Source organism: Puma concolor, chromosome E4, assembly GCF_028749965.1.
Source record: "Puma concolor isolate L17-30 chromosome E4, mPumCon1.1.hap2, whole genome shotgun sequence".
Taxonomy (NCBI): domain Eukaryota; kingdom Metazoa; phylum Chordata; class Mammalia; order Carnivora; family Felidae; genus Puma; species Puma concolor.
Window position 1 is genome coordinate 9743575 of NC_141683.1, and position 22032 is coordinate 9765606.

At 51.5% G+C, this 22032-nt stretch overlaps 1 protein-coding gene across 1 annotated transcript in view; it reads left to right on the forward strand.

Moving 5' to 3' along the window:
• Positions 1 to 19590, forward strand: part of UCK2 (uridine-cytidine kinase 2) — an 82214-nt gene extending 62624 nt beyond the window's left edge. Inside the window, exons 2-7 of the mRNA XM_086694495.1 lie at positions 725 to 884; positions 1672 to 1768; positions 5292 to 5434; positions 11733 to 11830; positions 13949 to 13997; positions 15887 to 19590. Coding sequence (XP_086550621.1) covers positions 725 to 884; positions 1672 to 1768; positions 5292 to 5434; positions 11733 to 11830; positions 13949 to 13997; positions 15887 to 16026 — 687 coding nt within the window. The 3' untranslated portion in view covers positions 16027 to 19590. The remainder of the gene's footprint in view (positions 1 to 724; positions 885 to 1671; positions 1769 to 5291; positions 5435 to 11732; positions 11831 to 13948; positions 13998 to 15886) is intronic.
• The last annotated feature ends 2442 nt before the right edge of the window (positions 19591 to 22032 follow it).

The window sequence follows — 22032 nt, forward strand, 5'->3', positions numbered from 1 at the left end:
TCAAAGGAGGGATGCGGAGACTCGGAGCACAGTGAAGCGAGGCTTCAGTCATTGTTTTGCAAGAGCAGGTGTCTGATGATGGACAAGCAGTTACAGCAGACATTTTATCTCCTAGTGTGTAAGTCCCTCCCTTGGTTCCTCATTGGCTGAGTACTACAGAGGCAAGTCCCTCCCCTGGTTCCTCATTGGCTGAGTACTATAGAGGTTACAACTGACCCGGAAGTCCCCTATGCCCACGTAAGGCAAGAAGTTGTCTGATTGTAACAATGTACATTCCCTGTGGTGACCCAGAGACTTTCAGCCCCTCCTCCCTTTGTTCTTTGGCGCATGCTCATTGTATGGCCTGTGAAAATAAGCCCGCAAACAGAGAGGGAAAGAAGAACCAGGAAGTGAAGTGTCTAAGGGTTGGATACCCATTGTTGGCAGGATTTGTACGTATTTCCAATAGGTTGTAAACCTACCATTAACTAAACAGCACAGCTTTTTTTTGGTATTTCTGAAAATGAATCATCTCCCTTACTGCTCACATTTAGGAAAGGGAGGAAGAGATTTTGGGACCTCCAAACTTCCTTCTCAGCAGGCTGTCTCTCTCTTTTAACCTAATCCATCATACAAGATGGTAGCCTTTGGAGTCTTCCTTCCAGAAGGCCTTGCTTAGGGCATGTTCATGAGTTAGTGACTCTGCACTCCCCTTTAATCCTTGGTGTTCTGTTCTCTCCTCCAGTCTTCCGTTTGTGCTAAGATTGTGCAGCTCCTGGGACAGAATGAGGTGGACTGTCGCCAGAAGCAGGTGGTTATCCTGAGCCAGGATAGCTTCTACCGTGTCCTCACTTCGGAGCAGAAGGCCAAAGCCTTGAAGGGCCAGTTCAATTTTGATCACCCGGGTGAGTCAGGAGTTGAAGGTGTGTTTGTGTGCTGGTTCACTGAGGGAGTTGTTTAACCTCTTGGAATCTGCTTCCACCTGTAAAAGGGAGGATTACTAAATACCTTGCGGGGTTATGGTGGGGCTCATATTAAAGAAGCCATTTTGAAACACATCACACATTGCATGACTTTGTAAATACTGATTGAATCTGCATCTGAACGAGGGTGACTCCATAGGAGTCTGTTATTTGAGGTTGGCCAGACACAGGCTAGCACAAACACATCTGCCTCCTCTGACCTGAAGCCTGTGTCACACCCTCCTCCCCACCCGCGCACACGTGTGCATGGCATGGTGTGAAACTCACTGGCAGAAAGGACTAAGGAGGGTCCAGGATGTCTGACAGTGATTTTTGCCCTGATGGTCCCAGATCAGCACATTGCCCTTTAACTGGTTTGGGTCCTTGTAACCATTGGAATCAAAATCTGTTGCCTCCCCGTGTCGCAAGTATGCTTTCCAGGTTAACTTATGCCAGTGCCCAAGGCAGCAGCTGAACTTGGAGGAGAGTGAGGTCTGAAGCCAAGGGTGGGATAGAAAGGTAGAAGAAAAGCAGGGTCTCAGAACTCATTCATGTGTTCTATTTTGAGTCACAGGGAGTTTGCCTTCTGCTTTGGGTAGAGATCTGGCTTTTTGGGGTGGGTGTATATGCTCCTCTAGGGTGTGATATACATACATGAACTACATGTGTAAGATTATAGGAGAAATCGTTTTAAAATCGAGAAACATTTTAACAGTTTGGTTTCCTTCAGATGCCTTTGACAATGAACTCATCTTCAAAACACTCAAAGAAATCACTGAAGGGAAAACAGTACAGATTCCCGTGTATGATTTTGTCTCTCATTCCCGGTAAGTGACCTGCTCTGGGCTGGGCGTTGTTCCTTGTAGTTCCCCGAGCATTCCCGTTTGTCAAGTTGCAGCCAGGGTCCTCCCCTGTGTGGTACCCACTGCAGCCTGTTAGCATGTGCGTGGGTGGGCACGGCTTGGGGACTTTACCCAGTGCTTCCTGGGACCGTCTGCTCATCACGATTTGCTAACTCTGAAAGGACAAGTTCACGAATTTGGGCTCAGGTGAGGGACTACGTATTTGTCCTGATTCACATCCCTGAGCTGTTGTTCCTGGAATAAGATGTAAAGGGGCTGGGCAGAGGACACAGGAAGAAGAGCAAAGGAAACTGTTCTTTCTTCTCTCCTGGTTTACTTTGAATTGGACCGCGCAGAGAGGTGTGAGGGCGCTGAGGTCACCAGAGATGGGACACTGAACTCTCGGGAGAGCTTCTCAGTCCTGTCCCTTCCGCGGCTCTGTGTTTGTGCTCCTGATTAGGAATGGAGGAGTGTGGCTTGACCTCCGTCCTGTCTTCCTTCCCTCTGCGTGGTTGCAGGGGGCTCCTGGCCAGACCCCCCCAAATTCCTTCGAGCCTCCAGGGACCCTGCTCACTCAGGACTTCCCAGGCAGACGCTAAACTTCTGACTGGTATATCAACCGCACGTAGTCGCTCCATATTCTGGGCTACAAATCGCTCAGTAAGTGTTGTTTTCAGCCCTTTGCTGTTTTGAAGGCTTCTCCCACCTGGTTATCATTCCACCTTCTTCTTGATTCCTTGACTTCGTTCTCTCCAGTGGAATTATTTATTTATTTATTTATTTTTTAACATTTATTCATTTTTGAGAGAGAGAGAGAGAGAGAGAGCATGAGCAGGGGAGGGACTGACAGAGACGGAGACGCAGAATCTGAAGCAGGTTCTAGGCTCCGAGCTGTCAGCACAGAGCCTGACGCGGGGCTTGAACCCATGTACCACGAGATCATGACCTGAGCCAAAGTCAGGCACTTAACTGACTGAGTGCCCCTTGGGTGGAGTTTTTTTTGTTTTTTTTTAATGGGAAATTAGATTTCATCTTTTACTACCACATATCTCTATAATTTTGTTTAATGTAGTTTATTTTCTTAAATTTAAGTCCAAGTTCGTTACCATATAGTGCAATAATGATTTCAGGAGTAGAATCCAGTGATTTATCCCCCACATAGAACACCCAGTGCTCATCCCAACAAGTGTCCTTAATGCCCCTCCCCCATTTAGCCCATCCCCCACTCAGCACCCTGCCAGCAACCCTTAGTTTGTTCTGTGTATTTAAGAGTCTGTTATGGTTTGTCTCCCTCTCTGTTTTTATATTTTTGCTTCCTTTCCCTTATGTTCTCTGTTTTTTATCTTAAATTCCACATATGAGTGAAAACATTTTTTTTTGTCTTTCTCTAATTTCGCTCAACACAATACACTCTAGTTCAATCCATGTTGCTGCAAATGGCAGGATTTCATTCTTTTTGATGGCCGAGTAATATTCCATTGTATGTATAAATCACATCTGTACATTCATCTGTTGATGGCCAAATGTTTCTATAATTAAAAGCCCATCCTGAGGCGCCTGGTGACTCAGTCAGTTGAGTGTCTGACTCTTGATTTCGGATAAGGTCATGATCCTAGGGTCATGGGATCAAGCCCGGCACCTAGGTCCACACTAAGCGCAGAGCCTGCTTAAGATTCTCTCTCTGCCCGTTCCCCCCATCTTGTGTTTTCTCTCTCTCTCTCTTTTTCTCTCTCAAAAAAACCAAAACAAAACAAAAATCTGGAGTTCTATCACTGTTCTAAGAGAATATCTTCTGACCGTACTCACCTGGTCCTTTATTGCTGTCATTTACACCCTACATTCTGCCACTTTGGCATTGTTTTAACAGTGTCTGCCTTGGAAATTAGACAGGAACCCAAGGGTCTGAGCTAAGAAGGAATCGAAGAGTGTTTATGGGAGGGAAGTTCAGTGCACCCTCTTGGGTTGGTAGCTGCTGGCTTCCCTGTGTTTGCACAGATAAACCTCTTGTCCTTTCTCTTTTATATAAAGTTTATTATTTTGAGAGAGACGGAGACAACGTGAGTGGGGGAGGGGCAGAGGAAGATGGAGATTCCCAAGCAGGCTCCACACTGCCAGTGCAGAGCTAGATGCAGGGCTCGAACCCTTGAAACTGTGAGGTCATGACCTCAGCTGAAACCAAGAGCTGGACGCTTAACCGACTGAGCCACCCAGGTGCCCTTATTGGCTTTTTTTGTTTTGTTTTTAGTTTTATTTATTTATTTATTTTGAGAGAGAGCGTGTGAGCCAGTGAGCATGAGCGGAGGAGGGGCAGAGACAGAGGGAGAGAGAGAATCCCCAGCAGGCTTCGCACAGTCAGCATGGAGCCCGTTGCGGGGCTCGATCTCACCAACCGTGAGGTCATGACCTGAGCCGAAACCAAGAGCCAGACGCTTAACGGACTGAGCCACCCAGGTGCCCCGATGGACGTATCGTCTTAAGGAACTTAAAAAATAATGCTTCATTGCCTGCGTGAGGAGTTAACCTTGCGGTGGTAATCATGACTTCCCTTTCAGTGACTTTGGAGCTAGAGGAAGTAGGTGACAGTGCAGCCTAGGGTGGTTAGGACAGAGTCAGATGGTAAGAATGCTCTGAAAATGCAGGCAAGGCGCAACTCGGCCCACGGCCTCCCTCCCTTTATCGCATTCAGCCTCCCTTTATCGCATTCGGCAACAGAACCCACCCCGCCCGCCTTGCTTTTGAAAAGCCCTCTATTTGCTAATATCTGCCTTGGGCTACCCAGCCCTGTGGGGTAGGTGGTGATGCAGGACCCCTGCATCAGTGATGAGGGGGAGGGAGCAGCGCCCTGCAGCCCTGGACCCCACAGGCCCTGACCCACGGCCATGGCCACACCCTGCCACGCCACGCCACGGCGCTTCTGCTAGCCGTAGGGGCCGACCCCACAGAGCTCCGGGAGTCTTTCCTTCCCTGGAGATGCTTCCTCCCCTCACCTCTCTTTACAACTTCCTTTTTGCCTCCCTCCCTCCCTCCCTGCCGGCCCTTCCTCTCCTCTCCAGTTGCCTCAGGACAGCGGGGAAGGGGTAGGGTTGTTGGGAGAAAACTGTGAGGTTCTGTTTGTGAAAGCTCCAGGTTAGGTTCCATAAATGCCCATGCACGAGAGCATTCCCCCAGACGCCTCCGGAGAAAAGAAGAAATCGCATCTGCTTCTGTCTGTCTCTGTTGTGCGTTCAACAAACAGCAGGCTGTTTATTCCAAGGAGAGGGATGACGGGCTTCGATTTCTGCTTTATGGCCAGAGCCCAGAAGAACTGGTCAAAGGGGACCTTTGCCCCGGTGCTGCTGGCCCTTTGGTGGGTCTTCAGTGGTGGTCCGAGGGCTCTGCCAGGCTGTGTTAGCTCTACCCCCTTTCGGTCCTGCTGTAGGAAAGGACCCCAGACTCCCAGACAGATGCTGTTCCTGCCCCGTTGCCCACCCTGCCCGGTTCGGCCCGTCATGCGCTCTGTGTTTTGCAGGAAGGAGGAGACGGTCACTGTCTATCCCGCAGACGTGGTGCTCTTTGAAGGGATCCTGGCCTTCTACTCCCAGGAAGTACGAGACCTGTTCCAGATGAAGCTTTTCGTGGACACAGATGCCGACACGCGGCTCTCCCGCAGAGGTGCGTTCTAGAAAGCCCCCAGTGGCCGCGTGGGTGGCCCAGCCCAGCCGAGTCCAATCAGCTCCAGGGCATCCTGCTGCCCAAACATTTGGTGACCTCTGAGAAGGGATTAGTCACTGTTTCGGATAACGGAAGGCTTGTGAGGTCACGGAGGTGAAACGAGACGTTTACGTTTTGGTTTCGCTGGAAAAAGGTTTGGTTAAATGCCCAGTTCTTACTGGTTTTCCCACAGGCATCGTAATCTACACCGGAGCTAACTGTAGGAGGTGTGGGTGCAGGAGTGCCCTGTGCCTGTGGCACCAGGCTGCTTCTCTAGTCCTTGATTTTCCAGAAAGCTCTGTGGAGGTTTTGTCATTCTGTCCAGCCGGCTGTGGAGCAAAGTCGGTCGGTCAGTTCCTCTGCAGGGCTATTTGGGAGTGTGCCTGTGCGAGTCCCCATGCCAGGGGGTCCCAAGGACACAGAACTGCCCTTCGGTGGAGAGGAGAGCCCTTGCCTCCACCAGAGGGATTCGGAAACTTCATGCAGGGTGTGGTAGAGTGATGACAAGACAACCCAAGAAGTCACATCGTGCAAATATAGACACACGGGGCTCGTGCATTCATTTCTAGAGACACTAGAAATTGCTTGATGCAGATTGTGGGGACTGTGGCTTCTGATTTGGTTCCTGGAAGAGGAGGGACAGGTACCAAGGGGTTTTGAGCAGGGGTGGGGAGGGGTGAGAAGGTACCAGCAGAGTTAGGAAAGGACACCCCCCATGGGGGCGGCGGGTGGGGGCGAGGAAGGCTTCGAGTCCGCATCGTGTGGAAGAGGAACATGACCTAGGAAGTGGCAAGGTGGCTCCTAGTCACAGAGCAAATCCTGGGCACTTTGGAGTTTTGTAAGCTCCAGCCCAGAGCCTTCTGACCTCGGAGCCTGTGACATTTTCTCTTCTCGGTTCACAAAACCAACTTGGAGTTTATCTCCATCAGTCCTCTCACGGCAAGAACTATAAGTGAAACCAGCAGAATCCAGGGAAATGAGTTTTGCCCTCCCAAGTAGTAGTGTCTACACTCTACTAAGTGAGTTGTTGTTACACTTCCACTCCCAGGTGGGGTGGGGGAGGGGTAGAACTCCATGATGGATAAAAGGAGACTAGGAGGCCCCTATTCTAGCCCCATAGCCTCCAGCTACCTTTGTGACTTTGGTGGCCCTTGTGACTCCTGTAACCTCCCACGCTTGGGTTTCTTTATGAGGGAGGCAAGCCTGTTTTTTGGGTCAGGACTCTGGCCAGGTAAGAAGTTCCGTGGTCTTTTTTAGTAGATAATCGAGGCCTGAGGCTGACGGTCCATCACACAGCTGTCCCAGGGCCTGGTTTATCACCTCAGTCCCCAAAGCCAGGCCTTGCCTTGGGTGATCTGCTGGATGTCCCCATCAGTCTGCCAAATCAGGGAAGCAGTATGATGCTCCAGGGGAAGAAATTGGAATCAGAGGAACTGGACTTAAATCCTGATTTCACCATTTCGTAGACGTGTGACCTCGGGCAGGTTACGCATTAACTTCTTTGTCCCTCATAAATCGGAATCACCCCAGTGGTCGATCATGTCAAGATCAGGACCCCTGGGTTGTGATGATCAGAGGTAACGTGGGTAGAATGCCGGGTGGCGCATTAGTTGATAACAATTGCTGGGTTAGATCGGAAGTCCGCTTTGATAGATGGTAGGTGTTCTGTTTTCCTGAGTTTTCCCGGCGGGACTAGTCGGAACCTGTGAGCGGTCGCATTCTCACGAGCTAGGATACCATCATTTGGGGACTGAAGTTATGCTTGAGGGAGCAGGACGTGTGAGGTGTGGCACAGGGGATGAGGACCAAGATTTGGGAATAGAGAATTCAGCGCCCTTGGAAATCAGACGACCTTGGCCTTTAATTCAAACAGATCATCATGGCGCCGATGACACAGAAAATTCTCCCTTGCTCTCTGGTGCTGGGATCCTTCTGTGACAGTGAGGATGGTAGCCTCCTGTGGGTTTCTCTGGGTCAGTTCAATGACCCCTGCAGGGAGGCTCCCACTTTCTCTCCTATGCCTTCCGTCTTCTCAGGTCACCCGCTGGAGAGTTATTCTCCTGGTGGACTTTCAGGGCCTTTCCACATGCTGTTTCTACAAACTCTGTCCACATAGGACCAAAACCATGCCTGGCATGTGCTTTGGGGGATGGGAGGGTGTGGGGTAAGGGAGAGGGTGGGTTAGTCAGGAGCAGCTGCTGGGCCTAAGAACATTCCTGGAGACTTGAGTTGGTGCCGCAGTTTCACCCTTCTGTGTGTCATACTTCCTGGGCCGGTTACCCTTATGATCAAAGTTGACCTTCCCATGGGAGGGGGGATTTGCCTTTGGTCCACACAGCCTTGGAAAGACCTCCCTCCATCCCATGGGAACCCCTTGTACTTTGGGGAATTGGCTTCTTCCAGCCTTCATCTTCCCTCCGTGTGTGTTATTGACTCCCACCCACCCTTGAACTCGGGGACAGGGAAGAACTGAGGCAGGGGTCCAAGGTCCCCTGACACCTACTCTCTCTCCTGCCATAATTCTCTGTGTCCGGTTCCCATAGCATCAGGGCTCTGGTGGACAGTCAGTCTCTTCTATTGCTAGAGTAACACATCTCCTCAACTAATTAAAACAAAAATTTTTTTTAATGTTTATTTTTGAGAGAGACAGAGCACGAGCAGGAGAGGGGCAGAGAGAGAGGAAGTCACAGAATCCGAAGCAGGCTCCAGGCTCTGAGCTGTCGGCACAGGGCCCAGTGTGGGGCCCGAACCCATGAACCATGAGATCATGACCTGAGCCAAAGTCGGACGCTCAGCCAAATGAGCCACCCAGGTGCCCCTTGACTAATTTTTAAAGTGAATTGGCTTAACCACCAAGGAATTGTATTTATCCTGGGGCCTTCTGAATTTCGTTCTTGACTTTGGCTGACCAGAAGGAGCACTTTGGAAAGGCTGCCGTGGAAGCCCCAGGCGGGGAAGGTGGGCGGACGTGTAGTGAGTTTCCTGCTCTTTACCCCCCTCCTCTGAAAGGGTCTTTCCTGGCCAAGCGAATGTGCCGAGGTCAGAGTGATCATCAAGGAGCTGGTTTGGAGTCCCTGCAGTTTCCGGTCTGTGCCAAGACCTTGTTGTGACTCAGTGCTTGGCTTGGCCCCGTTTCCTGACTTCGCCCGAGGAGCAGGGCAGTTCCGCGCAGTGTTGTCTGGGCTCAGGGAGGGGTCTCGGGCTGTTGAAGGCGATAACGCGGTGGAAGCTTCTCCGAGAGCGGAGGTGGGTGATGCCTTTTGAATTTGCACATTCCCCGTGTCTGGGCAACATCCTCACCCATTTCCTGTTTCCTTTTCCAGGGCAGAAACTGTAGGAGGGCTTCTCTCCGTCTTCCCTGTTGCTCCCTTCTCCGCTGTGTCTTCCCACGTGTACCTCTCCCTGTGTTCCTAAGTGATGACTTTGAGAAAGTCTCTGCGTATCACTGTCTCTGTTTTCCAGTTCAGGAAAATGAGGTGCAGAAAGGTTGAATAACTTGTCTAAGGTCACAGAGAGGTAAGAGCGGGGTCAGGATTCAAGTGCAGGGCCATTTTGCCTGCATTGATCTAGATGGTGGATGGGGAGGCAGCTCTGGGCCTCAGAGCTGGCTCCCCGTGACTCTCCTGCTCCATCCGCTTTCTCCCCGGCCCTCACTCGGTGACGCTGCAGGTCACCGAGCTCTGTGGTCTGCCGGTTACAAGGGAGCTGCAGGCCGGGGCCGAGGGCCGTGGCACAGCCACGGGAGAGCCCGTGTGCCCGTGTGTGCATGTTTGGGGGGGAGGTGGGGCAGGACAACGGTTCCCAGGCTGCTTAAAGCCGTCAGCACTTGTGTGATGCTTTCCTTGGGAAACAAACCCACATCGGGCTTTTGCAGGGCTTTCAAGTAAAAGCTGCCCAAGTGCGGGCGTGTGTTTGTTTTTTCCCCAGCTCTGATAACCCTTTGCTCCGGCTTCCTTTATTCTTTGTACTTTACCTGGAGACGTGAAGAATTGGAGGCCACGCCGCCTGTGTGTTTTGGCCGAGGGGAGCTAGTTAGCCGGCGTGCCAGGGCTCTCGAGGCCTGTGGGGGTGAGCCACGTGGCCGCCCTTGGGCCTTCTTCGTGGCCGAGCTGCCGGGCCCCGAGTCAGAATGCCCGGGAGCACCACTTCCTGGCTGGGGAGTCCTGGGGGGGGGGGGGGGGGCAGCGGGCGACCAGGAGGGGCTCTGAGGCAAGTGGTGACGCATTAGCGGCCAACCAGCCATCTTGTGACCAGGGCTCAGGCCGGAAAACGTCCTTGTAAGTTGCGGAGCTGGTGGAAAGGTCAAGTGCTGGTAGCAGTATCACGTGACTCTCTGGAGCGTGGTCTTCGAGACCGTGTTCTAGCCGTCTAATCTCACGGACGTCATGCCAGCCCGAATCCTAACCACGACCGCCCTTGCCCTGCGCGTGCCTGTGTGCGGGGGTGCGCGGAAGCACAGAATTATCTGGAGACATGGCTTTCCAGAAGTTCACTCACAAGTGTTCCCCGGTTTGTTTGCAGTGAGTTTCATCCCCTGCTGTGTCTGTGACTTGAGAAATGGTTGAGTCGAGGGGCCTCTGCAGATGGTTGTTGATGGTAGGACCCCGCCTTGGGGTGGGGGTGGAAGATGGAGGAACTGGGGGGGGGGGGGGGCTAAGATTTAAGACGGCCCCTGTAGGGCGGGGCCGTTTTCACCGAGAGATTTTCCTTCCAAACTCTCACTGCTGACCTTGGGGGAAACCGAGGATCAGGGTGGTTAGCGATGGAGCGGAAAACTAAGATTCCAGTCCCTTAGGGGGTCAGACCTTTTTCTGCTTTGTTTTGTTTTGTTTTCACTTTTTAAAATGTTTGTTTTTGGGGCGCCTGGGTGGCGCAGTCGGTTAAGCGTCCGACTTCAGCCAGGTCACGATCTCGCGGTCCGTGAGTTCGAGCCCCGCATCGGGCTCTGGGCTGATGGCTCAGAGCCTGGAGCCTGTTTCCGATTCTGTGTCTCCCTCTCTCTCTGCCCCTCCCCTGTTCATGCTCTGTCTCTCTCTGTCCCAAAAATAAATAAACGTTGAAAAAAAAAAATTTAAAATGTTTGTTTTTGGGGCGCCTGGGTGGCGCAGTCGGTTAAGCGTCCGACGTCAGCCAGGTCACGATCTCGCGGTCCGTGAGTTCGAGCCCCGCGGCAGGCTCTGGGCTGATGGCTCGGAGCCTGGAGCCTGTTTCCGATTCTGTGTCTCCCTCTCTCTCTGCTCCTCCCCCGTTCATGCTCTATCTCTCTCTGTCCCAAAAATAAATAAAAACGTTGAAAAAAAAATTAAAAAAAAAAAATAAAATGTTTGTTTTTGAGACACAGAGAGACAGAGCACAAGTTGGGGGAGGGGCAGAGAGAGAGAGAGGGAGACACAGAATCTGAAGCAGGGTCCAGGTGCTGAGCTGTCAGCACAGAGCCCGATGTGGGGCCCGAACCCATGAACTGTGAGATCACGACCTGAGCCGAAGTTGGACACTTAACCCACTGGGCCACGCAGGCGCCCCAGACCTTTTTCTGTTTTTTTTGACAACAGACTCTGTTAAAATAATAAAGGTGTTTGTCGAAAGCCCCTGGCTAACACTGCCCGAGAGGAAGAAGGTGGGCGATGATGAGTCCCGCTGGGTGGCCACACCATCTCTAAAACCATGCTTTTCTCATCTTTCACTAAGTGGTTTTCTCTTGGCAAACCTCTATGCTGGAGGTTAGCAGGAATGGCCGACCCAGCAGCTGGACCCTCTGCCTTCCCTCCACCCTGGGGGGGCTGGAAGGTGGGGGGAGCTGGGTGTGTAAGGTGGCACATCAGTAGGTCAGTGGCCTGTGCACAGGTAAGTAAGTGCGAGGGGACGGCTCAAGGTGTGCATGGGGCTCCTTTGCTGGGGAGTCCTGCCACCTCCTGGGGCCCCATCTACTTCCTGTTACGAGCTCTGTAGGACTGTCCTGCTTTTTATGTCGTTCACACTGAAATTTTATTCGGGTCCAATGCTGCTTGAAACACGAAGACTGTTGGCTTAGGCTGGACGGCCTTTGGTCATAGCCACGTGTGACGATAGCAATAAAAATGTAACTTGTTTTTCTTGAAGCTGCTGCCGACCTGCTCTTGGTCAAGTCTCTCGGGAATCCGGGCTGTGAATCATCCAGATCAATCGTGGAGTCCGTGTGAGCTGGGTCTGCCTCCTGAAGGGCAGACATGTGTTGGCTCGTGCACCATTTTCTTGATTCTTGTTTTTCCTTTTCTTATAGTATTAAGGGACATCAGCGAAAGAGGGAGGGACCTTGAGCAGATTTTATCTCAGTACATTACGTTCGTCAAGCCTGCCTTTGAGGAATTCTGCTTGCCAGTGAGTTGCGTTCTTGGTTTGTTTTTTGTTGAATTTAGAATGTAAAACCTGATCTCAGTACCAGTAAAGCTACATAAGTTGACGGAGCCCCCAGCCTGAATCCCATTCCTCTCTGAGTGATCCTCTATCCCGAAGCCCCACGAAAGGGCAGCCTTTGGGGCTCTGTGTGCTACCACTGTGTTCCCCGGGAGCTGTCAGAGTGGTCCTTCAGGGTCCCGCTGTCTGATTCCAGCAAGCTCTGCTCTCGTTGCTTGGCGGCCTCGAGGTGTGAGGGTGCGTCATGTCTCAGCACAGACTCGGCCATCTGGATCTTCAAAAGGTCTATGATGGTTGCCGTGTTGGTGCAGGGAGGGCTCAGCTACCAGATATTTCCTTCTGAATCTCTTCTGCCACGACATTGAGCCCCCGCTTTGAGCTTGTCTTTGGCCCCTGTGTAAGTTCCCATATGGGAAGTGTCCCACCATGTAAGCTTCCATACTTCTGCCCTAGTATAGAGTCATCTTTCCTCCTGTGGCAGCTGGGAACTCTCTGGTGGGGTGGCTTTCAGAGAAGGAAGGTTGAAGATATGGGGAGTTTTTAGGCGTTAGTGAATCGGCCCTCAGCCTTCTGAGGACAGACAGGTGAATGTTGAGAGGCGACCACCAGGGACAAAAGGTGTGGAGTGGTGGGAGGTTAGTGGTGGAGGAAAACGCAGGAGATGACGTCGTTTGACAGGGAGAAACGTTTAACTCAGGAGACTTCTGCACCTGTATCATGTGTCTTCCCCGGGTTGGCCTCCCCATGGTCTGACTCCCTAACAATTTAATCATTAGGCTGTAAGAGTGGGGAGATGTTGGGACTTAGTCTGATCTTGGGTGATCTCTTTTGAGAGAGTGGAATATGAGGGCATTGAGAAGAGGTGTAGAGTGAGGCTGAGTGTGGGAATTTCTCTGTTTCTCCTGGTAATTAACTTCTTTCTTTCTCCTGGAAAAATAGGATCTCCAACTATCTGTTCCTTTAAGTCTGTTAGTGGGGTTTTGCGTCAAAGCAGACAAGACTTTTTGTTTCAGATCGGGGACAGGTGGACTTTCTGAGTCAGCCTGAGTAACGCTGATGCCCTGTTCATTCCCCCAGAGAGGATTGGGTCCCAGGATCAGGTTTCTGGGTAGAGGGCACAAGGGGCTGAGAAGCCAGGAAATTCTATCCGTCCATCTATCTGTCGGAGGACTTCTGCTCTTTTCAACTTAAAAAGAACCCATGGTAAACTTGTGATTGTACATAAATTAGAGGTAACTGCCAATTTTTTGCTGTTTAACTTAGTTGTAATGGAGCTTAAAGTTCTGCACGTTTTCTGGGTGGTTTCTACTTTTTCCAGCCACTCTGTGCTCGGAGAAGATCAGGTCATTCCCACGTAAGCCAGGAGCTCGGACCTGATAAATTGCCTCCTTCGGGTTGGGTTTGGGCCGGACACACATGAATCTGAATGGTTTCTGTGTAGAAGCTGCCTGGAGTAAAGATGTCCATGGTCTGAAGTCATGGTCATGTGGTCTTAACCTAAACTTGGGTCATACACCAGGACATAGTTATTTGTAAATTGGTCCACAAAATCTCAGTAAAATAAAAAGCAAAAGCAAAAACAAAAACAAAAACAGAAAAGGGAATGCTTCGAATTGTGGCTTTACCCCCCCCCCCCCCCCCCCCGCAGCCAAGTGTGATAACCGAGCCAGTGAAAGTGGTCATCAGTGGGGGTTGTTTTTCCGGGGTTTACCCTTGTGTTAGGGTTCATGGTGTCACCTCTCAGACTGTGTCCACACGGCCAAGGTGAATGCTTCCCTTTTCAACTGGGTTTTTCTAATTCATATTTTTCTTAGTAGGGAGAAAGCCATTACGAGTTTCGTTTCAAAGACCACGTTCTCTGTGTAGGTCATAAGCTTAAACTGTATTAAATATTAGTAATGAGAAATCAAGAGAAAGCTGCTGTATTGTAGTTTAGAGAAAGGGACTAGAAGATAATTACGCCACCGTGTGGGGTCAGTAGTAGGAAGGCTGACCCTTTCCCCTTAGCCTCACATTGACAGGGGCGTGGGCTCGCTTCTCTGGAACCCCCCTGTAATGCATTGTGAATATCTTTCTCCACAGACAAAGAAATACGCTGATGTGATCATTCCTAGAGGTGCAGATAATCTAGGTGAGTGGTGGTCGAGGGTCCTCTCGTAGGGCATCACTTGTATTCTACCCTTTGTCAATCAGACTTTGGGACAGGATGTGGTGACCAGACAAGGCTCCATGGACAGGGCCGAACCACTGGTCTGCTATTGGGAGCCAGAAAGAAATTTCTGCCTACATGCCTGGCCTTGGGAACAGGCCCCTTTGCATACGTGTGTGTGTGTGTGTGTGTGTGTGTGTGTGTGTGTGTGTGTATCTGTGTGTGCACAGCGACAAATGGGAACTCGTGCTTCTCTGGTAGAAACCAGAGGGCTGGAGACTGTCTCTTGCTGTCACTCCCATGACAGTGGGATGACACTCGATGACAGAGGCCTTCCATTGAGGCCACCCTTCAGCCAAAACACAGTCCCTTAATTTAATTTAGAGTGACCGACTATCCAGGTATCGTTTATCTGTTGGTTTGGACTGGTCTAAGAAGTAGGGGTAGCTCTGGACTGAGGCAGGCTGGGGCACAGTTGATCTGTAAGAAGACTGCCTTCTCATTCTCTTTTCCATTCATTTCAATTTTCCCCCCATTTAAACAGTTTTGTTTTTGTTTTTGTTTTTTGCCATTGGGAGTCCATTACAGCAATAACTGTTTCACAGTGTTTTGGTTTTTTTTTTTTTTAGTAATATTTATTGTCAGGTTAGCTAACATACAGTGTATACAGTGTGCTCTTGGTTTTGGGGGTAGATTCCCGTGATTCATCCCTTACATACAACACCCAGTGCTCATCCCAACAAGTGCCCTCCTCAATGCCCATCACCCATTTTCCTTACTACCTGCCCTTCCTCCCCCCCCCCCCCAATCAACCTTCAGTTTGTTCACTGTAATTTAAGAGTCTCTTATGGTTTGCCTCCCTCTCTATTTCAGACTGTTTTTTCCTCTTCCCTTCCCCCAGGGTCTTCTGTTACGTTTCTCAAGTTCCACATTTTTTTTTTTTTTAATTTTTTTTTTTTCAACGTTTATTTATTTTTGGGACAGAGAGAGACAGAGCATGAACGGGGGAGGAGCAGAGAGAGAGGGAGACACAGAATCGGAAACAGGCTCCAGGCTCCGAGCCATCAGCCCAGAGCCCGATGCGGGGCTCGAACTCCCGGACCGCGAGATCGTGACCTGGCTGAAGTCGGACGCTTAACCGACTGCGCCACCCAGATGCCCCTCAAGTTCCACATTTTAATTAAAAAAAAAAATTTATTTTTAATGTTCGTTTATTTTTGAGAGAGACCGACAGAGTGCAAGTGGGGGAGGGGTAGAGAGAGAAGGAAACACAGAATCTGAAGCAGACTCCAGGCTCTGAGCTGTGAGGCTCAGAGCCTGAGGTGGGGCTTGAACCCACAAACTGTGAGATCATGACCTGAGCCAAAGTCGGACGCTTAACTGACCGAGCCACCCAGGCAACCCATCACTGTGTATTTCTTAAACAGGAGGGCATTTTCATTCATAGCCGCAGAACACCCATCACATTCTGGAAAGTGAACATGGGGACAATCTCTTTTGGCAGTTCTGAGGAGAAAGGCCCCGTGGTTTTGTAGAACGGCTCTCGGTTTGGGTTTGTTTCCTCATGATTGCATTCGCTTTCTACCACCTGGAGAAGACCGCACAAGAGGTGTCCTGTTCCTTGTGCATCGTCTCAGAAAGCACTTGATGCTTGTTCCGATTTTGGTGACGCTGACACATTAATCACTTGCTTGAGACGTAGAATTTATTTCTAAAGCTGAGAAAAGAGAGTCCCATGTTGCATTTCCTTTGGAGGAAAGCGCCTTCTGCGGGCTCAGCCTCTTCGGGATGGGGAGCTGGTGGGTTCCCTGGTAGAAGGGTTGTCTCCTCTCTGCCCTGCGTCCCTCACGCTGCCACCCTCTGCCCCACAGTGGCCATCAACCTCATCGTGCAGCACATTCAGGACATCCTGAACGGAGGGCTCTCCAAACGACAGACCAATGGCTATCTCAACGGCTACATCCCGTCACGCAAGCGGCAGTCCTCGGAGTCCAGCAGCCGGCCGCATTGACCCCTGTCTCCCCCCGACCCGGCCCCTACCTTCAAGAGACAGGAGGAGGGATCAGGAGGCGGTGTTCATCTGTACACGTGGTTTCCTATGACATTGCTGTATTTAAGAAAACACCATGGAGGTCACATGCCTTTGGTTTTTCTTTCTCTGTTTTTGTTTCTTTTTGTGCTTTGGAGCGGCGCAATGAAACCGAATTTGACCCTGAGCTTAAATGATAAACTGTGCCAACTACTACTGGTGATGCCTAATTATGAATCCAACGTGTAACCAGTTATAAATACATATATATATATAAAAGGATCTATTTTTGTGTAAATGTACAAATACTGTAAAGCTGTTTGCTGTAAGTATTCTGCAGGAGGGCCTGTACTTGAGTGTCTGGGGGCTCGAGCTGGAGTCTTGGTCCAGTGGGGATTGCCCTTGTGATGCCCTTGTGATGGATCCAGGCGGGGCAGGCTCAGGCCTCGGTGTGGGAGGCTGGAGTGGCTCTGAGTGCCTGTGCCACTCAGTGACAGTGGAGTTGGGAGCCTTGGGTTGTCCCCCTGCCACAGTGCCACCTTCCCGGAGCAGGAGCTCTGTGACACGTCGACAAGAGATACCCCCTTCTTCTTTCCTCCTTCTTCTTTTTTTTTTTTTTTTTTTTGAGTGGAAATTAGGCAAGACCTCAGCTCAAAAATCAAACTCAGGGAAGAGGCCCACTGAAGAGAAACAAGTCTTCTGTGTTTTCTTCTTGCCCGATGCCCCACCTCTGGCCGCCTGGTAGCTCAGGGTCTCCTTCCTTAGCCACCCAGGCTCTCCGAAAGCCAGCACCGCCTCTCTCTCCTTCCTTGACAGGGATTTGATGGGATCATTTCCTGGTAAAATATGGGGAGGAGAGAGTAGCAAGGTACCTACTGTAGCGTCCGAGGAAACACTGGTTCCTCCCGCCTCCCGGGGACGTCTACGGTTAGATTCCCTGGGCCTTTTCCCAGATTGCAGAGCACAGGTGGCCTCTTGAGTTCGGGCTTCAGAGGAGGGCTTCTGCTAGCAGCAAGACACTTGGTGGCCCCTCACAGGGTGGCGACAGCCCTGCAGGGGTTATTCACCGAGATGCGGGGCTTGGCTGCCGGATGAGGACAGCACGCACTTTCCAGCAGGAATTGTCACTCGCAGCATGACAGTCGCCATAGTTACTGGGTAGAGAGTTCCACTTTTCCTGAGGGCTCCCTCTCTGGGAGAAGTACAGATCCCTGATGATCCTTGCTGGATGGGGGGCAGGAAGTGGGGGGGACTAGGTGAGACCGAGACTGAGGAGTGTAGAGTCCTAAAGCCTCAGCTTTTAACTGCAGATGAGTCAGAGGCCTGCATTTCTTCCTCGACCTTCTCAGTGCTTGGGAGGCCACGGCCCGAAACGTTTTGGGGAACCCTCTCCCTCCATTGCTGTCCTAGCCCATTGGAGCCGTTCAGGTAAACCTGACACAGCCACTCTCCCGCCACACCGCACTGCCCCCGAGACTTAAACCGCCGTCCAATTTGATTCCCCCTTTCTGGGTTCCATTGGACTCTAACGCTGTTTTGCTGTTTCAAAAGAGTCAAACCTCCTCCCCGGCAGAGCTTTGCCACCCCTGAGTCATCCAGGAGACCGCAGCAGGCTCTGGAGGGAGCAGGGGAAGGCTCTCCGAGGTGCCCACGTTGAAGGCCAGTTCTGGATGTCTCAGAGTCCGTGTTCTCTTTCTCGTCATGCCTTCGACAGTTCTGACATGAAGCGTGGGTGGCAGGCCTGGGTTAGGATCCTGAGGACCCAAGGCCTCGTGCCTTGATGGGGCCTCTCTGTGCCCAGGGGCAGCCCACTCCTGTCTGGGGGAGCCTTGGCCTTCCGGTGGGTAGCACATTCAACTTTACTTGAAGCTCCCAGGTGCCAAACCATTTAGTGCCTTGGCTGTCTGTCCCACTGCCTTGGAAGATGGATTCTTCTCATCTCTGAGCCTTGACTTTCTTAGCTGCTTCCTCATCTACCTGTGGTGTTGGGACCAAGCCTCCAGTGTCTCTGCTGGGAAACAGTGCTAGGCCTGCCTTGCCTCCAGGTAAAACTGTCACAGGTCTTGGTGGCTTGGCTGGGGGCACTGGGGCAAGGAAGGGAGGAGTCTGCCCCTGTGTGGCCACCCCAGCATTTAGTCAACTGAGTATCTGAGTTTGAGCCTTCTATCTGGCAAATCCTGGACTTGGTGTGTTGAGAGCCCTGGGATCTCTGATTCCACTGGTGAGTCAGGGGTAGGATCATTAGGCCAGAGACCGTGACCGGAGTCCTGTGGGTCTTGTCTGCAGCCCAGGGAGGAGGGACCGACAAGCAGGGTGGGGATGATGTTGGTCATGTGTGCACGGGAGTCCCGTGGCTTCAGAGCTGCCCAATGGTGCTTGCTTCTTTTCCCCACCCCTGCCCAGGTATTATCCACAGACCAAGTGTTTAGGGAACACACATCCAGGCTTCGTGTCATGGGAAGGCCTGACCTCCTACTCTTTCGCGCTAATAGAACTTATGCTGACCCGGGTTTCTTTTCCTTGGGCAGCCGGAGGCCAGTGGGGACAGAGAGGTTGGAGTGTGTGTAAGGAACACGCGAGTGTTTGGACCTCAGGTGTCCTTTGGAGTGCCTAAGGTAGGCCCTCGAGGTGGGCCCCTGAACAGGCCAGGGGGCGGGTGCGGGGAAGGGTCTCCTGTTCACCCTTCAGAACCAATCATTCCCCAACAGCCCGCTCCGGTCTCAGCCGCGGATGCTGCCCACCCGCCCCTGCTGGGCTCAGCACTGGACGCTTGTCCCCAGGCCCAGGGCGGGTTGCCAGTCTCTCACGAGGTCACTGGGTCAGGCTGAAGGCTTGCGTATTCCCCCGAGCAGGTGGGAGCCAGCAGGGACTGGAGCCCAGTTGGTCTGTGGAGCCCCTCCTTTGCTGACCTGGTACAGCTTCCTCGATTTAGCACCCCTGACCTGTGCTGGCACCGAAGGCCCACGGAGGGAACTAGTAGATCCTTGCAGGGAAATGTTTCTGCCCTGGAGTCTCCCACCTGCCCGTCAGCGACTCCAGCACCAAGGGACCGTGCTGGGGTCAGTAGCCTAGGGCAGGTTTGGGATCGCAGGGCTGTGCTTCTGGGAAGGACCGGCTGGACTTCGGTCTAACGCTGCCTTTCCCCTGTCTCAGGGTGGGGTGGGGGCAACAGGCTTGGTGTCAGTGAAACAAGGGAGACAGCAGGTTGGGAAAAGGCCTGGAGTCAGTCTGGGGCTCAGAGTGCTCTTTGATCTTTGGTCTCTGGACCCCATGCTGCCCTCCTGGGGCCTCCAGGTGGCTGGCCTTCAGATCAGCTTCCTTGCTGCAGTTAGAGGTCACGAGTGCCTAGCTGGTCCTGCCTCAGGAACAGGGTGAGTAGCTAAATAAAGACGTAGGCATTTTTTGTTTGGGGTTTGTTTTTTTTTTTCTTTCAGATACTTGGTCTTCCTCCCTTTCTTTCTACTGCCCTGCCTTTATTGTTAGTAGTTAACAAAAATGACCGCATACTATGTACTTTGCTGTAAATAAAGTCTGAACGGAAAAAGAGCCAATTCTTGTCTCCTTTGTGAGGTTTGGGCAGGAGGAGCGGTGACTGAGGCCAGTGGCGGAGGGCACGCGGCCTGCCGTCACTAAGCCGCTCAGTCTCCGGCAGTCCTGGGCCGGACCCCAGACCGCAGCTGGCCTGGGATCCTGGACAGACGTACACTTGGGCATTTCTCCTGGTCCCTGTCCCTGTCCCCGAAAGCCGGGGCCAAGCTTTCTGGGAGGCTTCTGATCTCTGGGATGTTCTGCTTCTGAGTATCCCAGTCAGTGCGGCTCCTGCCTGGCGGTCTGCCCTGGGTCATTCGCCACCCCTTCCTCCACGCCCACATTGAAACTCCAAACAACCTTCCAAATGTAGAGAACTTGATGGGGGTGGTGGTGGAGGAGGTTTGTTATAACAATGTGCGAAACTTCTCGGGGGTGTGTGTGTGTGAGCACTCTAAGCGATACAGCTATTGATACATATTAACCAGTGCAGATACAGTAAAACCTTGAGTTGCCAGTAACTTGTTCTGGGAGTGTTCTGCAAGCGAGCCAACGTTTCTAATACATTGTAACTTGATAAACAAGGGATGTCTTGCCATACGAGTAGTACGGAGGTCACATGATCACAACCGAGGCAAGGGATCTTGAAATTCGCTTTGATACGCGAGTGCTTCGGCTGACAAGCATGTTTCCGGGAGGAACTCGGCTGGCGTCAAGGTTTTACATATATCTCCCTGTTCTTTTAAAATTTTTTTAATGTTTATTTTTGAGAGAGAGAGAGAGAGAGAGAGAGAGAGAGACAGCACGAGTGGCAGAGGGGCAGAGAGAGGGAGACCTGGAATCCGAAGCAGGCCCCAGGCTCCCAGCTGTCAGTACAGAGCCTGATGCGGGGCTCGAACTCACGGACCGCGAGATCATGACCTGAGTCGAAGTCGGACGCTCAACCGACTGAGACACCCAGGCTCCCCATATAGCTCCCTGTTTTTAAATGACTAGGTCACCCACCACCAAAGGTTGTAAGATAATTGGCCTTGGCGCTCTTCTTGGCTCCCTGCCCCCCCCTCCCCCCACCTCTGCGCCCTCTAGGATTCCATCCCTTCACCCCTGCCTCCCAGACACTGAATCACCCTCATTAACGTGCTGTGAAATTAATAAAGGGAAACATGGGCTACAATGGAGTCAGGAGGTCTGGCAGGGGTGGGTGGGGTGTATATACACACCCTACCGCCTTACCACTTGTCAATTGCAAATCCAACCGGAAGAGAGGACCTTGCAGGGAGATCCTACTGGACTCTCCCCCTGGAGGAAAAAAGGCTTACCTCCTTTCCCGCCGGCAACAGCCCAGCCAATGGGAGGCCACTATACTTCCCACCCCCCAGTTTGCTCCAATGGGCTTGCTCGTAACAGCCTTCCCAACTTCCCCTTTCTTCTATAAGAGACCATACCTCTCTGTTCTGGCACTTGCCTGTGGTTTTGCTACAGGTAGCTTATCTTGGCTCGCCGTTCTTTGCTATTTCCAAACAAATCCACCTTTTGCTGGTAAAATAACTGGCACTTGTATTTTTTATTAAATACTTTTTTTAAAATGTTTACTTATATTTGAGAGAGAGTGTGAATGAAGGAGGGGCAGAGAGAGAGAGACAGAATCCAAAGCAGGCTCCATCCAGGTCCTGAGCTGGCAGTGCAGAGCCTGACGCAGGCCTCGAACCCACCAACCGTGACCTGAGTGGAAGTCGGACACTCAGTCTACTGAGCCACCCAGGTACCCCAAAACTGCTGTGCTTTTAAATAACACCTAAGCCCTTAGCAAACTGGCTTTGTTTCTCCACCCTCTGTCACAACATCCTCTGAGCCAACCTCCTCCTACACAGCTCGGAGACACCACTTTGGCTGGTGCAGCTTTAGTTAAACCCTTCCTGGGCTCAGTTGAAAATAAACCTATTAGGACCTGCTTGAAGGTTATAAGGAGTGGGGAGGGGTGGAGAAGGGAACCTGGGAGGCCGGAAAATTCTCTTTGAGATGGATTTCAACCAACTTCTGATGGTAGAATATGGTTTTTTTTTTTTCTTTCTTTTAGGATTTGTTCTTTTTTTTAAGTTTATTTTCAGAGCGAGCGCGAGTGGGGGAGGGGCAGAGAGAGGGAAAGAAGAATCCCAAGCAGGCTCCGGCTGTCAGCACACAGCCCAACGCGGGGCTCGAACCCATGAACCCGTGAGATCATGACCTGACGCGAAACCAAGAGTCAGCAGCTTAACCACCCAGGCGCCCCTTTAAGATTTCTGTTTTTGAAGCTGAATTTTATTAAAAAAAAAAAAAAAAAATTTTTTTTTTTTCCAACGTTTATTTATTTTTGGGACACAGAGAGACAAAGCATGAACGGGGGAGGGTAGAGAGAGAGGGAGACACAGAATCGGAAACAGGCTCCAGGCTCTGAGCCATCAGCCCAGAGCCTGACGCGGG